General features: G+C 40.9%; 1 protein-coding gene across 9 annotated transcripts in view; it reads left to right on the top strand.

The window, feature by feature from the left end:
* CFAP57 (cilia and flagella associated protein 57) overlaps positions 1-12546 on the top strand; it is an 84761-nt gene that overhangs the window by 71350 nt on the left and 865 nt on the right. For all 9 annotated transcript variants that reach the window (XM_055346487.2, XM_055346474.2, XM_055346481.2 and 6 more), the window contains one exon: positions 2246-2378. In XM_055346487.2, the coding sequence (XP_055202462.2) occupies positions 2246-2378 (133 nt within the window). The remainder of the gene's footprint in view (positions 1-2245; positions 2379-12546) is intronic.

Raw genomic sequence — 12546 nt, 5'->3', positions numbered from 1 at the left:
AATTGTATTTTTAGCATAGACGGGGTTTCACCATGTTAGCCAGGATGGTCTTGATCTCCTGACCTCGTGATCCACCTGCCTCGGCCTCCCAAAGTGCTGGGATTACAGGTGTGAGCCACCGTGCCCAGCCGAGGCCAGGTTCTTTTAAAACAACTAGTTCTTGCAGGAACGAATAGAACAAGCACTCACTCATTACTGCGAGGATGGCACCAAGCCCTTCATGAGGAATCTGCTCCCATGACCCAAATACCTCCCTCTAGGCCCCACCTCCAACACTGGGGATCAATTTTCAACAGGAGATTTCGAGGAGACAAACATCCAAACTATATTGTAAGGAATACTGAAATTAAGTAATATACTGGAAGTCTAAAGGTGTAGATCTGTGCTTTAGATGAAGCATTTCTGGAGGAAAAGAATCATTGCGGTGTCTCTAGCCCGACCCCTGCTCCCTTCTGGGCTCCACAGTTACCTCCCCACAGCAGAGGACCGTTTGTCACAGCTCAGGGAGAACAGTGCTTAAGACCATCCTGTTCTCTGGGCTCTGACTCCGTAGCCACCCCTCGTGAGATAATGTCCCAAGTAGAAGCACAGTTTGTTCCTGGCACAGGTCCATTTTATGTAGATTTGGCCTGCAACTGCCTTTTCCGGCATGCAGACCCTCAGGTGCTTTGCAACTGAAAGTGTGGTCTGGCCTGCAGACCAGCAGCAGCATCTCTTGGAAGCCCAGTGCAGGATTTCAGGGCCCATTCCAGACCTATGAGTCAGAGGGGCATCTAACAAGGTGGTCAGGTGATGTATTTGTATGGTCATACACGAGGAACTGCTGTAGACAAGCTGACTACTGTGGCTGTGGGCTCTAAGAGCAAAGTGGCCAGTCTCTTTGGGCCCTTGGGGATGGGGCTCCTCCTTGGGGTACTTGTGCTGGGCGTGAAATGGAAGGCAGAGATTTGAGGTGTGGGAAAAGAGGAAAGAGACTGTTTGGTCCCAGGGTGCAGAGCCTGCACCACCTGGCCCCCAGCAAGCTTCGTCCTCACTCCTGTCGACTCCCCTCCTTTCACTCTGCATTCCAGTGATGCAGGACTGTTGCAGGTCTCCCCCACCCCCATCAGCTGTGTCACATTCTGTGCCTTTGCTTCTGCTGTTCTAGTTGTCTGGGACACCCTTTACCCTCTCCTTGGTGACTCCTTCAAGCCTCAGCCCAGGGGTCAATTCCTAGGAATCCACCCTAGTCATTCAGGCAGAAGGAAGCATCTTTCCTTTAGGCCCACTCCTCCATCACAGCAAGGTGGCCGCCATGCTAAACTGTACCCACACCCCCCACTAAACTGTAAACTCCTCAAGAGCAGAAGCTAAGATTTACACTCTCTATACTCAAGGATTAACATAGTATCTCCATAATATTGGATGACTACATTATAGGTACTCAATAAACATTTATTAGATGAATGGTTGGTTGGATGGATGGATGGATGGATGGATGGATGGATGGATGGATGGATATTTGTCAAACACATATAAGAGAAGTGAGCTTCCAATGGATGCAGCAGATGTTAATTATCCATTTATTTTTCTGTTTTACTCACTAAATAGCATGCTGCTAAGGGCAGACCATATCCTATTTCTGTTTGCACTTTATGGACTTACCAGATAGCCTATAAATGTGGGTTCAGCAAATGAATGAAAAATGAATGAAGTATAGCACAGTGCTTACGAACTCTGGAGCCAGACTGTTGGGGTTGGAATCCTGACTCTACCACTTGCTAGCTGTGTAACTGAGCAAGTCATATACCTCTCTGTGCCTCACTTTTCTCTTCTGTAAAATTGTGATTATAATAACAATTTATAATTGTTTTTGTGATTATAATAATAGCCATATAATTATATATATAATATAATAGCCATATAATAGCCAATAATTGTGATTATGATAATAGCCATAGGGTTATTATGATGCATTTCAACTCATATAAAAAGTGCATGGAAAAGCATTGTTGCTGCTGTTGACGTTGCAACAAGCATGGGTGGATGTGAATGGTGCTGAGTCTACCCGAAAGTAAGTTAGCTGGTTCCTTAACAGGCTGAGCAATAGGCTGGAATAAAGGCTCAGGCCCCAGTAGAGGATCCAGAGTTCTGGATCCAGACCTAACCCTGCCCATTCCCCATACACTCAGCCCAGGAGGGTATGCCTTGTGCCCACTGACCACTCATCCATCCACCCTCCCTCTCTCTTCCCCCTTTTCTGCAGGAAAATGTCTCTCTGATCAAGGAAATTAATGAGCTCCGCAGGGAGCTGAAGTTCACTCGGTCCCAAGTCTATGACCTTGAAGCAGCTCTGAAACTGACCAAGAAAGTCCGACCACAAGAAGTTTCAGAGACAGGTAATATCACCAGTGGCCAGGGGAGATGGGCACTGGGACGAAGGGATTGATGGCAGCTGCAGGCAGGTCTCCCTTTGGCTTCCTTCTGTATCAGGTCCCATCTACACATGGCCTTCTGGGATCCTGTCCGGGGCACACGCCTGCTCTTTGAGGAATCCATGAGGGCCTTCCCACACTCAGACACACACAGGTCCACAGTCCCCTGGCTGACATCCTTGAGGTTAGCTACCGTTCAGAATGCAGACTCTTTCAGATTTTAGAAAGCGAATACTTTATATAACATTCCCAGAGGGGTCTGGGGCAGTGCCCTAAAATCAAACACTTTAGTATTTCTGTAGTGACATATGAATATTCACACTAAGCTTCCTGAATTTAAAAAAGCACTCTGTTTTTAGATCTTCTTGCATTTTAGAATAGTGAATAAGGGATTGTGAACCTGTACAATTAAAATGAAGACAAAAAGCAAGATGAGGAGCTATTTAAAGGAAGAGGGGAAATAATTACATAAATATTAAATGAGTCAGTTACTGCAATTATATCCTAAAGTTCCTCTGAATTTCTGACGGCCAAGGCAAAAAGAGAAACAAAGAAATATGATCGTTTATATCATGCTCATTGTATGGCAAAAGGGAGCTTTTTTCTGGAGAAACAAACGTTTCCCTGGCAATAAATTCTCTGAGAAACTTACCACATGGATCCTTACAAAAGGAATGTGGAGTAACAATGAACAGCCTTTAATTACATATGCCGCTTTCAGGCCCCAAAGAAGCATTTTTCAAGTATCCACTCCTTATCTGGACAATCGATAAAAACCAAGAGATTAAGGCATCTCTATGGCAAATTAAGCCAACATGGTTCAAGTTTTTGTTTTCTGGTGGTTTACATTAAGGAATAAAGATTAGAGGCTTGAACTGAAACATCCCATAGCTATGGATTGGGTCTCTGAAGTGTCAGTTGTCTCTTGTCCCATGGTCACATAAGATTATGATGGGGAAAAGTGGCTGAAAGGTACACAGGAACCTTGTACTATTTTTGCAACTTATTGTTAGTCTTCAACTATATAACTATATACATTTAATTACAAAATTAAATACATATATAAGATTTTATATATATGTATATTATATTATATGTATATATATTATATATATATGTATATATATATTTGTTGTCTTGTGCACTTTTGGCTAGGGTTGAAGTTGAAACAAGAGTAAACCCTGAGTAGTACCTGAAGTGGCAATACCAGGCCTACAGGGTTGATGTGAGAGCAGCGTGTGTCATAAAGACTGAGATACTTGGGGCCAGGTGCAGTGGCTCACATCTGTAATCCCAGCACTTTGGGAGGCCGAGGCAGGCAGATCACAAGGTCAAGAGATCGAGACCATCCTGGCCAACACTGTGAAACCCCGTCTCTACTAAAAATACAAAAATTAGCTGGGCGTGGTGGCGCGGGCCTGTAGTCCCAGCTACTCGGGAGGCTGAGGCAGGAGAATCACTTGAACCTGGGAGGCAGAGGTTGCAGTGAGCTCAGATTGCACTACCGCACTCCAGCCTGGACAACAGAGTGAGACTCCATCTCAAAAAACAAAAAACAAAAAAACAAAAAAACCTGACATACTTGACTTCTCAGAGGTGAAACCATCTTCTCTTGAAAATAAAGCACAGATGTGAACAATTGCAAAACTTCTCTTAAAAAATGTTTCAGGCCAGGCGCCGTGGCTCACATCTGTAATCCCAGCACTTTGGGAGGCCAAGGCGAGCAGAACGCTTGTGCCCAGGGTTCAAGACTAGCCTGGGCAAGATGGCGAAACCACATCTCTACAAAAAATACAAAAATTAGCCGGGCATGATGGCATATGCCTGTAGTCCCAGCTACTCAGGAGGTTGAGGTGTGAGGATTTTAGAGTAAAATTGATCACCTGAACCTCAGAGGTTCAAGGCTGCTGTGAGCCATGATCACGCCACTACACTCCAGTCTAGGTGACAGAGCAAGACCCTGTCTCAAAAAAAAAAAAAAAAAAAAGTTTTAAATATGTCCAAGTATCCTAACAAATATTCATTTGAGACCTCCTCAGGATGCCATGTGATATAGCCAGAGTCTTCATATTACTATCTTGGAGATTTCCAGACATATACAAAAATTGAGAGAGAAGTCTAATGAATTCCTGGGACCCCAGTCCCCTACTTCCAACAAATATCAACTCCTGTCACTTGTGATTCATCAACATACCCCCACCCCGACCCAGAAGCCAGAGTGGTGAACCTAGAAGAAATCCAATGTATGCCACAAAACCCTCAAAAGGCTCAGGAATGATCAGAAGCAGATATCTCTGGAGGTGGAAGTGAAGGTAGGGCTGAAAACAGAAAAAAATCTGTTTAAGAAGCTGTTAGATCCACCTACTATCCAACACAGTGGCTAAAAACAGACCTACATCAAGTCCATCATCTTGAAATTTCAGAACACCAGAGTATGAGGAAAGAACTCCTCCAGACTTCTAAAGGAGTTAAGGAAAATTTTTATACAAAGGATCAAAAATCACAATTACAGGATACAAAATCAATGCACACAAAAATGTTGCAATTTTTATATACTAACAATGTACTATCCAAAACGGAAATTAAGAAAACAATTGCATTTACAATTGCATCAAAAAGAATAAAATACTTGGGAATAAATTTAACTGAAGAAGCAAAAGACTGAACACTACAAAACATTGCTGAAAGAAATTAAATACCAGTAAGTGGTGGATTGGAAGACTTGTTAAGATGTCAGTACTACCCAATGTGATCTGCAGATTCACTGCAATCCCTATAAAAACCTCAATGACATTTTTGCAGAAACAGAAAAATCCATTCCAAAATTCATATGGAATATCAAGGTACCCTGAATAGCCAAAACAATCTTGAAAAAGAAGAACAAGGTTGGAGGTCTCATACTTTCTGATTTCACAACCTGCAACAAAGCTATAGCAATCAAAACAGTGTGATACTGGCATAAAAACAGACATACAGACCAATGAAATAGAATATAGAGGCCAGATATAAACCCTCAAATAAATGGTCAAGTGATTGTCAACAAGGGTACCAAGATCATTTAGTAGGGAAAGGACAGTCTTCTCAACAAGTAATGTTGGGAAAACTGGATATACACATACAAAAGAATTAAGGTAGACACTTACCTTACACCATATACGACAATTAACTCAAAATGAATCAAAGATCTAAACAGAAGAGCTAAAACTATAAAACTCTTAGAAGAAAGCATAGAGGAAAAGCTTCATAACATTGGATTTGGCAATTATTTATTTGGCAAATGACACAAAAAGCACAGGCAACAAAATAAAAAATAGATAAGTTGTTTGTGAGATTTGCAGCAATGTAAGCAATGCAGGCATGTATGTGAGATTTGGCTCCATACTAAATCTGGCATCATGCTTAATTGTATTAAAAACCTGAACATATTTTGTTTTCGAGTACACACATGAAGGCCCATCAGTGATAAACAGCTTGAGATTAAAAATTACTAGAAAGTCTCACCTTTTTTATTACTGCTTAATCCAAGTGAATGTCACTTTAAATTAGTTTGAGAGAAATTCTAATCAATATAATTTCCTTAAGGACAAGGCCAATGTTTCCTGAACATTAAAACTTTGTACCCATATCACAGTTCTTCTTCATTAAAGGAAAAGATCTAAAACCAACACAAACTATTGATTCAAGTGACTCACACTAGAAACAAACACCACTCAAACAGTTCCACTTTCATCCACCTCTCCAAACAACAATATATAATGTACTATTTCTGTTCAGAACTTATAAAAGCCTTCCACTAGAAACTAAAGAACATGGATGATTTTATACATATGCATACACAAGCAAAACACAAAAGAGAACAAACAGCAAACAAATAAAAATTAGAAGCAAAACAAACAGGAAACCAACCCCAACATTTCCCCACTCAGTCTACCCTGGAGACTACCATGTTACCCAGAGCCCAAAAAACCACATGATGAATATTTTATTCTTCATACACAATTCAATATCCTTAAGTCCACCAATATCACCATACATCCTGTGCAATCAAGAAATTCACTCTAGGTACATGACCTATTAGTAAGTACTCCAGTGCCAGCACTATTCATGCAAAACAGCAAACATAGTGTGAAGCAATACAGGCATGTATGTGAGATTTGGCTTCACACTAAATCTGGCTTCATGCTTAACTGTATTAAAAAAGAATTGTCAAACTGCCAATACATTTGTTTAAAATATTTCTTATTTTGCCTTCATCAAGACTAAGAATTTTAACTATGAAAGTGTTAATTATCCAGATGTCTCCAATTCTTTATAAGGTTTTAAAGAATATTTTATTATCTAAACTTTCTAATTTCTCTGTATGTGCAAAGAAACAAACAAAAAAAAACTACATGTGACTTACACAGACCATGCGTGACATGCCTAAGCTTTCCATCCAGTCCCAGATTTTATTCTTCTTCATTTTTCTTTAAAGAACCAGTCATTTGGCCAGGTGCGGTGGCTCATGCCTGTAATCCCAGCACTTTGGGAGGCCAAGGTGGGTGGATCACGAGGTCAGGAGATCGAGACCATCCTGGCTAACATGGTGAAACCCTGTCTCTACTAAAAATACAAGAAATTAGCCAGGCGTGGTGGCAGGCGCCTGTAGTCCCAGCTACTCGGGAGGTAGCCACTCAGCTACTGAAGCAGGAGAATGGCGTGAACCCAGGAGGCAGAGCTTGCAGTGAGCCAAGATTGCACTGCTGCACTCCAGCCTGGGTGACAGAGCAAGACTCTGTCTCAAAGAAAAAAAAAAAAAAAGAACCAGTTATTTTGCTCCAGGACAAAAATTCATCATACAAAATTCTTTCTCATACAAACTTACTATCTTCTTTATAACCTTCCTTACCAAAAAATATATCTTCATATCCATAACTTTCTTCACATCTCTCTCCCCTACCTTGTTTCATAAAAAAATTTTTTTTTTTTTTTTTTTTTTTTTGAGACAGAGTCTCGCTCTGTCGCCCAGGCTGGAGTGCAGTGGCGCAATCTCGGCTCACTGCAAGCCCCGCCTCCCGGGTTGACACCATTCTCCTGCCTCAGCCTCCCAAGTAGCTGGTACTACAGGCACGTGCCACCAGACCTGGCTAATTTTTTTTGTATTTTTAGTAGAGATGGGGTTTCACCGTGTTATCCAGGATGGTCTTGATCTCCTGACTTCGTAATCTGCCTGCCTCAGCCTCCCAAAGTGCTGGGATTACAGACGTGAGCCACTGTACCCAGCCATAAAAAAATTTTCATGTCCATAATTTGAATTAACTTTTAATAACTTCTAAATTAGACAAAATTATTTTTTTCCCACTAATAACATCTTTTGGCCCATTTCATATACAGAATTATATATTAACTATAATTATTATCCTTAATAACCTTAAATTTTAGTGAAACCCTAAAAAGCAAGAAATCCTGAACTATCAGATATGAGCATTTTATACATGAGAACAATTCCACAACTTTTAGAAACATATTTCTCCATATCATAACCTTTTTTTTAATTTTATTTTTTGAGATGGAGTCTCACTCTGTCACCCAGGCTGGAGTGCAGTGGCGTGATCTCGGCTCACTGCAAGTTCCGCCTCCTGGGTTCATGCCATTCTCCTGCCTCAGCCTCCCGAGCAGCTGGGACTACAGGCACCCACCACCACTCCCAGCTAATTTTTTTTTTTTTTTTTTTTTTTTTGTATTTTTAGTAGAGACGAGGTTTCACCATGTTAGCCAGGATGGTCTCGATCTCCTGACCTTGTGATCCACCCCCCTCGGCCTCGGCCTCCCAAAGTGCTGGGATTATAGGCGTGAGCCACCATGCCCAGCCCGTAACCCTTTCTTAATTGGAAATGACCCAGATACCCAGATAGCCAATGAGCATCAAAAATAATTTTAAGATTTTAAGTTACACAAAAAGTTTACCTAAAACATTTATCCCATTGACATGTATTTGGTTTCTTCATTTTTAACAGTTTATCTAGATTACTTCTGAAAACTGAGATATTAGACACAATTATACAAAGTTAGTTATTTCCTTGTTAACCATTTCTTTTTTTTTTTTTTTTTTTGAGATGGAGTCTTGCTCTGTCACCCAGGCTGGAGTGCAGTGGCGCAATCTTGGCTCACTGCAACCTGTGCCTTCCGGGTTCAAGCAATTCTCCTGCCTCAGCCTCCCGAGTAGCTGGGACTACAGGCGCACGCCACCACACCCAGCTAACTTTTTTTTTTTTTTTTTGTATTTTAGTAGAAATGGGGTTTCACCGTGTTTGCCCAGACTGGTCTCGAACTCCTGAGCTCAGCCAATCTGCCCACCTCGGCCTCCCAAAGTGTGGGGATTACAGGTGTGAGCCACTGCGCCTGGCCCAACCATTTTCTTAATAGCCAGTGAACATCAGGTGCTCACCTAAATAAGAGGCTCAAAGTTAAATACATAGATATTTTTGCCAATAACTCAGAAGATTCACCTAACAACATTAAATTAGTCTCATCTGTCAAAGAAGGCATACCAAAATCATTTTGTTTTGGCTAGATTAACAGCTTTATAACCTTCTATGCCAAACACTGAAACCTCAAAATATCTAGCAGAGACATATATAAAACCCAAACAAAAATGTATGCTGACAATTTCATTCTACCAATAATTTTAAAGCCGGTTTGTTTAGTAAAGATTTACATAAGTCACGTGAACTTGAAAATTGCTTGGACTTTTTCACTTAACGTATGAGTGCTCTTTTACTTATAAGCCAATTTGGTAGACACAACATGTAACAATAAGTGTACATACAAATAGACACATACAAGTAGACACACACACAAACGAAAATCCAATAATTTTACCTTAGAACTCTAGCCATGAAATGCCAATACAAGCGTACTGGTTTTACATGGTTATACGTTGTTTGCCCCAATAGTTAATCCAGTGAAGAATGTGAACCAAAATTTTGGGTAAAGCAGTGTCCATGGCAGTTTGATTTTTAAAGGCCAGACTTCCCCGGACTCCAAAGAACACTGGGGCTAAACAGCACCGAAGGAAAACATCACATATTAACCAGGCCCAACTCTGCTTAGAACAGCAGCACAAAAGCCTGGATCCATGCAACTCCATCCCACTTTTCCATTCAGCAGCAAAGTCCAGATTCCAAACAAGATTGGGGCCAAATAGTATTGCAAAAGAATATCAAGTTGGCTAAATTCTGATTTCCCATGACTATATCAAACACACACAATCACCAAAACACTATCCAACTGCTGCAGCAACAAACAAGCCCCTAGTGTCCAAACTGAAACAGCCAGGGTGCACCCTTTCTCTACTGGCTGGGCTTGATCGACTTGCAAATGGAAATTCCATAAAGAATTTCCCAAATTGAGAGGAGCTGATCCCACTGTCTGGTACCCAAAAGAGACACTCACTTGCCGGGACACAACACACAATTACAAACAAGTCCTCAAGAGTGTCCATACTGAAACAGTCAGGGTGCTTCGCTCTCAGTCAGTTGGTCTTGTTCCACCTACAAATGGAAATTCCTTTAAAATTTTCCCAAATTGAGAGGAGCAGATGCTGCTCACCTATCTGTGTACAGATGTCAAATTTCAAAGGCAGTTCTTCCAAGGCAATCAGGAACAAAGTTGGGGCTGGCTGTGGCAGGGCCAGAGAGAGACGGAAATTCACCTCCAGCCAAAATTAGGTGGGCAGCTGCTTAGGAGGGCTTCTGAGACTCCCAGCCCACAGCAACCGAGCTGCCATGAGCAAGACATTCCCGGTCAAGGAAACAAAATATATTGCTGAAACACCAGGAGTTTGGTCAAGGTCCTGGTGCTTACAGCATAGAAAGCCAATCACTGGGAGGACAAGTATTACCAAGGAAGAAGGCTTTAATCAGGTGCTGCAGCCAAGGAGATGGGAGCTCAGTCTCAAATCCATATCTCTAACTGACTAAAACGGGGAGGATTTATATACCAGGGAAGAAATGTTACATGGGTAAGAAAACAAGAACTAGGGAGGGGCCAAGGGCCACCCGGTGCAGTGATCTGGTGAGTTTCAGTTCTTTGACATTTCCTTTTTAAGGAGCCTGAAGGTCCTTTCCTGAAGAACGAACTCAGATAAAACAAATACAGGTTTCAGGCTTTAAGAGAAGAAGGGTAAATTTCTATGTTTATTCAAAAACAACTGTCTATGGAACTATTGAGACAGTTTCATTAGCAATATGGACATATAAAATTTCACAAATGAAAAAAACAAAGCAATTATTAACTTTAGGAAACACAAATTATTGTATGGAAAAGAGAAATGAATCATTGTATACTACATGGCTCAACTGTGACCAGCAGTTATATAAATCATCATTAAATTCTGACTATTGATCTACTCAAAATTAGGAGGATGAAAGGACGGGAATTTGCAGGGGCAGGGGAAGGTGCTGAAGGAAAGCTAAATCCTCGTCTTTCATAGAGAGAAGTCAATAGAGAATGCCTAAAAATGATAAGTCAAAGAAGCAACGTAAGTACATTAATCAAAGCAGAGTATGGAAGTAGATATAAAGGAATTAGCTAAACTAATTGAAATTGTTGCCTCTGAGGATTGAGAAATTGAATGGAATGTAGAATAAGAGATACTGTTATTTGTAATAAGCCTTATAGAGTTATTCGACCATGAGCATATATAACTTTCATAAATAAATTAATAAAATATTAGGAAAACCTTGCTTTCCTTCCAGTTTACTATTGCAGGCACATTTTTATTTTTCTCCCCTTATGCATATGGGAAAACTGACAAGGATATCTGTTTTAAAAACAAAGAAAAGAAAAGAAAGAGTCAAAGCAAAATAGAACGAATTAAGAAACTAAAGGTTGACTAGAGGAGAAAACTTATCTTGCATAAGAAGATGGGTGAGAAACTGTTTGTGTCAATCTTGGCTCTGGATGAAGGAAAGAAAAAACTTCAGACAAGGTCTCTGCATGACAATTTCTAACCCAAAGTCCCTACTCAGACAAGTTTTAGTCTAGAATTTGCATTCAATTTGTGGCTCAAGGCGATCTTGGCTGAAAATTTACCTTAAAAGGACCCCACCGTAGTAGTGTCCCTAGGCCCCAAGCAGAAGCAAATGCAAATTTTCTCTGGAGGAGTACCTTTTAAATATAGGCTTCAAAGAATTCCCATAAATAGTGTTCTGAGGAACCTGAGCTCACAATCAGAAGTCATTAAATACTTGAAAAAATAAACCACCAGAAGTGAAAATCAACAACAACAAAAAAACTACAGAATAAAACCAACAAAGACTCATAGCTAGTATGATTATTAAAATAAGAAAATTTCATGTCTGAAAAAATAAAAAAGGAATTTGAAAATAAGATAAAAAAGCAAAAGTCTTCCAAAATTGCATAGGCAGATTTGAAAAGGAACCAAATAATGCTTCTAGAAATGAAAACTATTATAATTAGAAGCTCAATGGACAGATTGAACAGTAGATTAGACATATCTGAAGGGGGAATTTGTGAGCTAAAAGAATAAATTGCCCAGATTGCAGCCCAGAGAGATAAAGATATAGTAAAAGACAAAGAGGAGAGAGTGGGATAATGCAATGTATGTCTAATTGAAGTTTGAGAAAGAAAGAATGAGGAGAGGCAACATTACAATAAGGCACAGCCAAGAGTTTTTCCAGAACTGATGAAAGATGCCAATCATCAAATCCAGGAAGCCCAGTGGATCCCAAGCAGGGCGCATGGGACAGGAGGACAGGGCAACTAGAACACTGAGGGTGCTGTTGGGAAGATGGAGGAAGAAACTCACTGGGGTCTAGCTGGCCAGAAAAGGGAGTAAATCTAAAAGGAGGCAATTTGTTAGGCAAGAAATTGAGTTGTCCAGGAAGAGGGGGTTCTCAGTTCAGTCCAAGATCATGTGTGTCATGCATAGAGCAGTTACAGCAGTTGTGGTCAGAGAACAGTGCTAGAGTCAAAGACCTAAAGCATGGCATCAGGGGAAGCCACAGGAGTGGGTGCTGGCATGGCATGGAGGCCAAGGTCACTAATGCTGCAAGTTCAGCCTTGCGGGGCAGGGGTGAGCCGTGGACCCTGGTGGACACTGCCATTGCCCAGGATGATGCCAGCACCT

This window comes from Gorilla gorilla, chromosome 1 (assembly GCF_029281585.2).
Source record: "Gorilla gorilla gorilla isolate KB3781 chromosome 1, NHGRI_mGorGor1-v2.1_pri, whole genome shotgun sequence".
Lineage (NCBI taxonomy): Eukaryota > Metazoa > Chordata > Mammalia > Primates > Hominidae > Gorilla > Gorilla gorilla.
The sequence above is the reverse complement of the archived record's forward strand: the minus strand, read 5'-3'. Positions and strand labels throughout refer to the sequence as shown.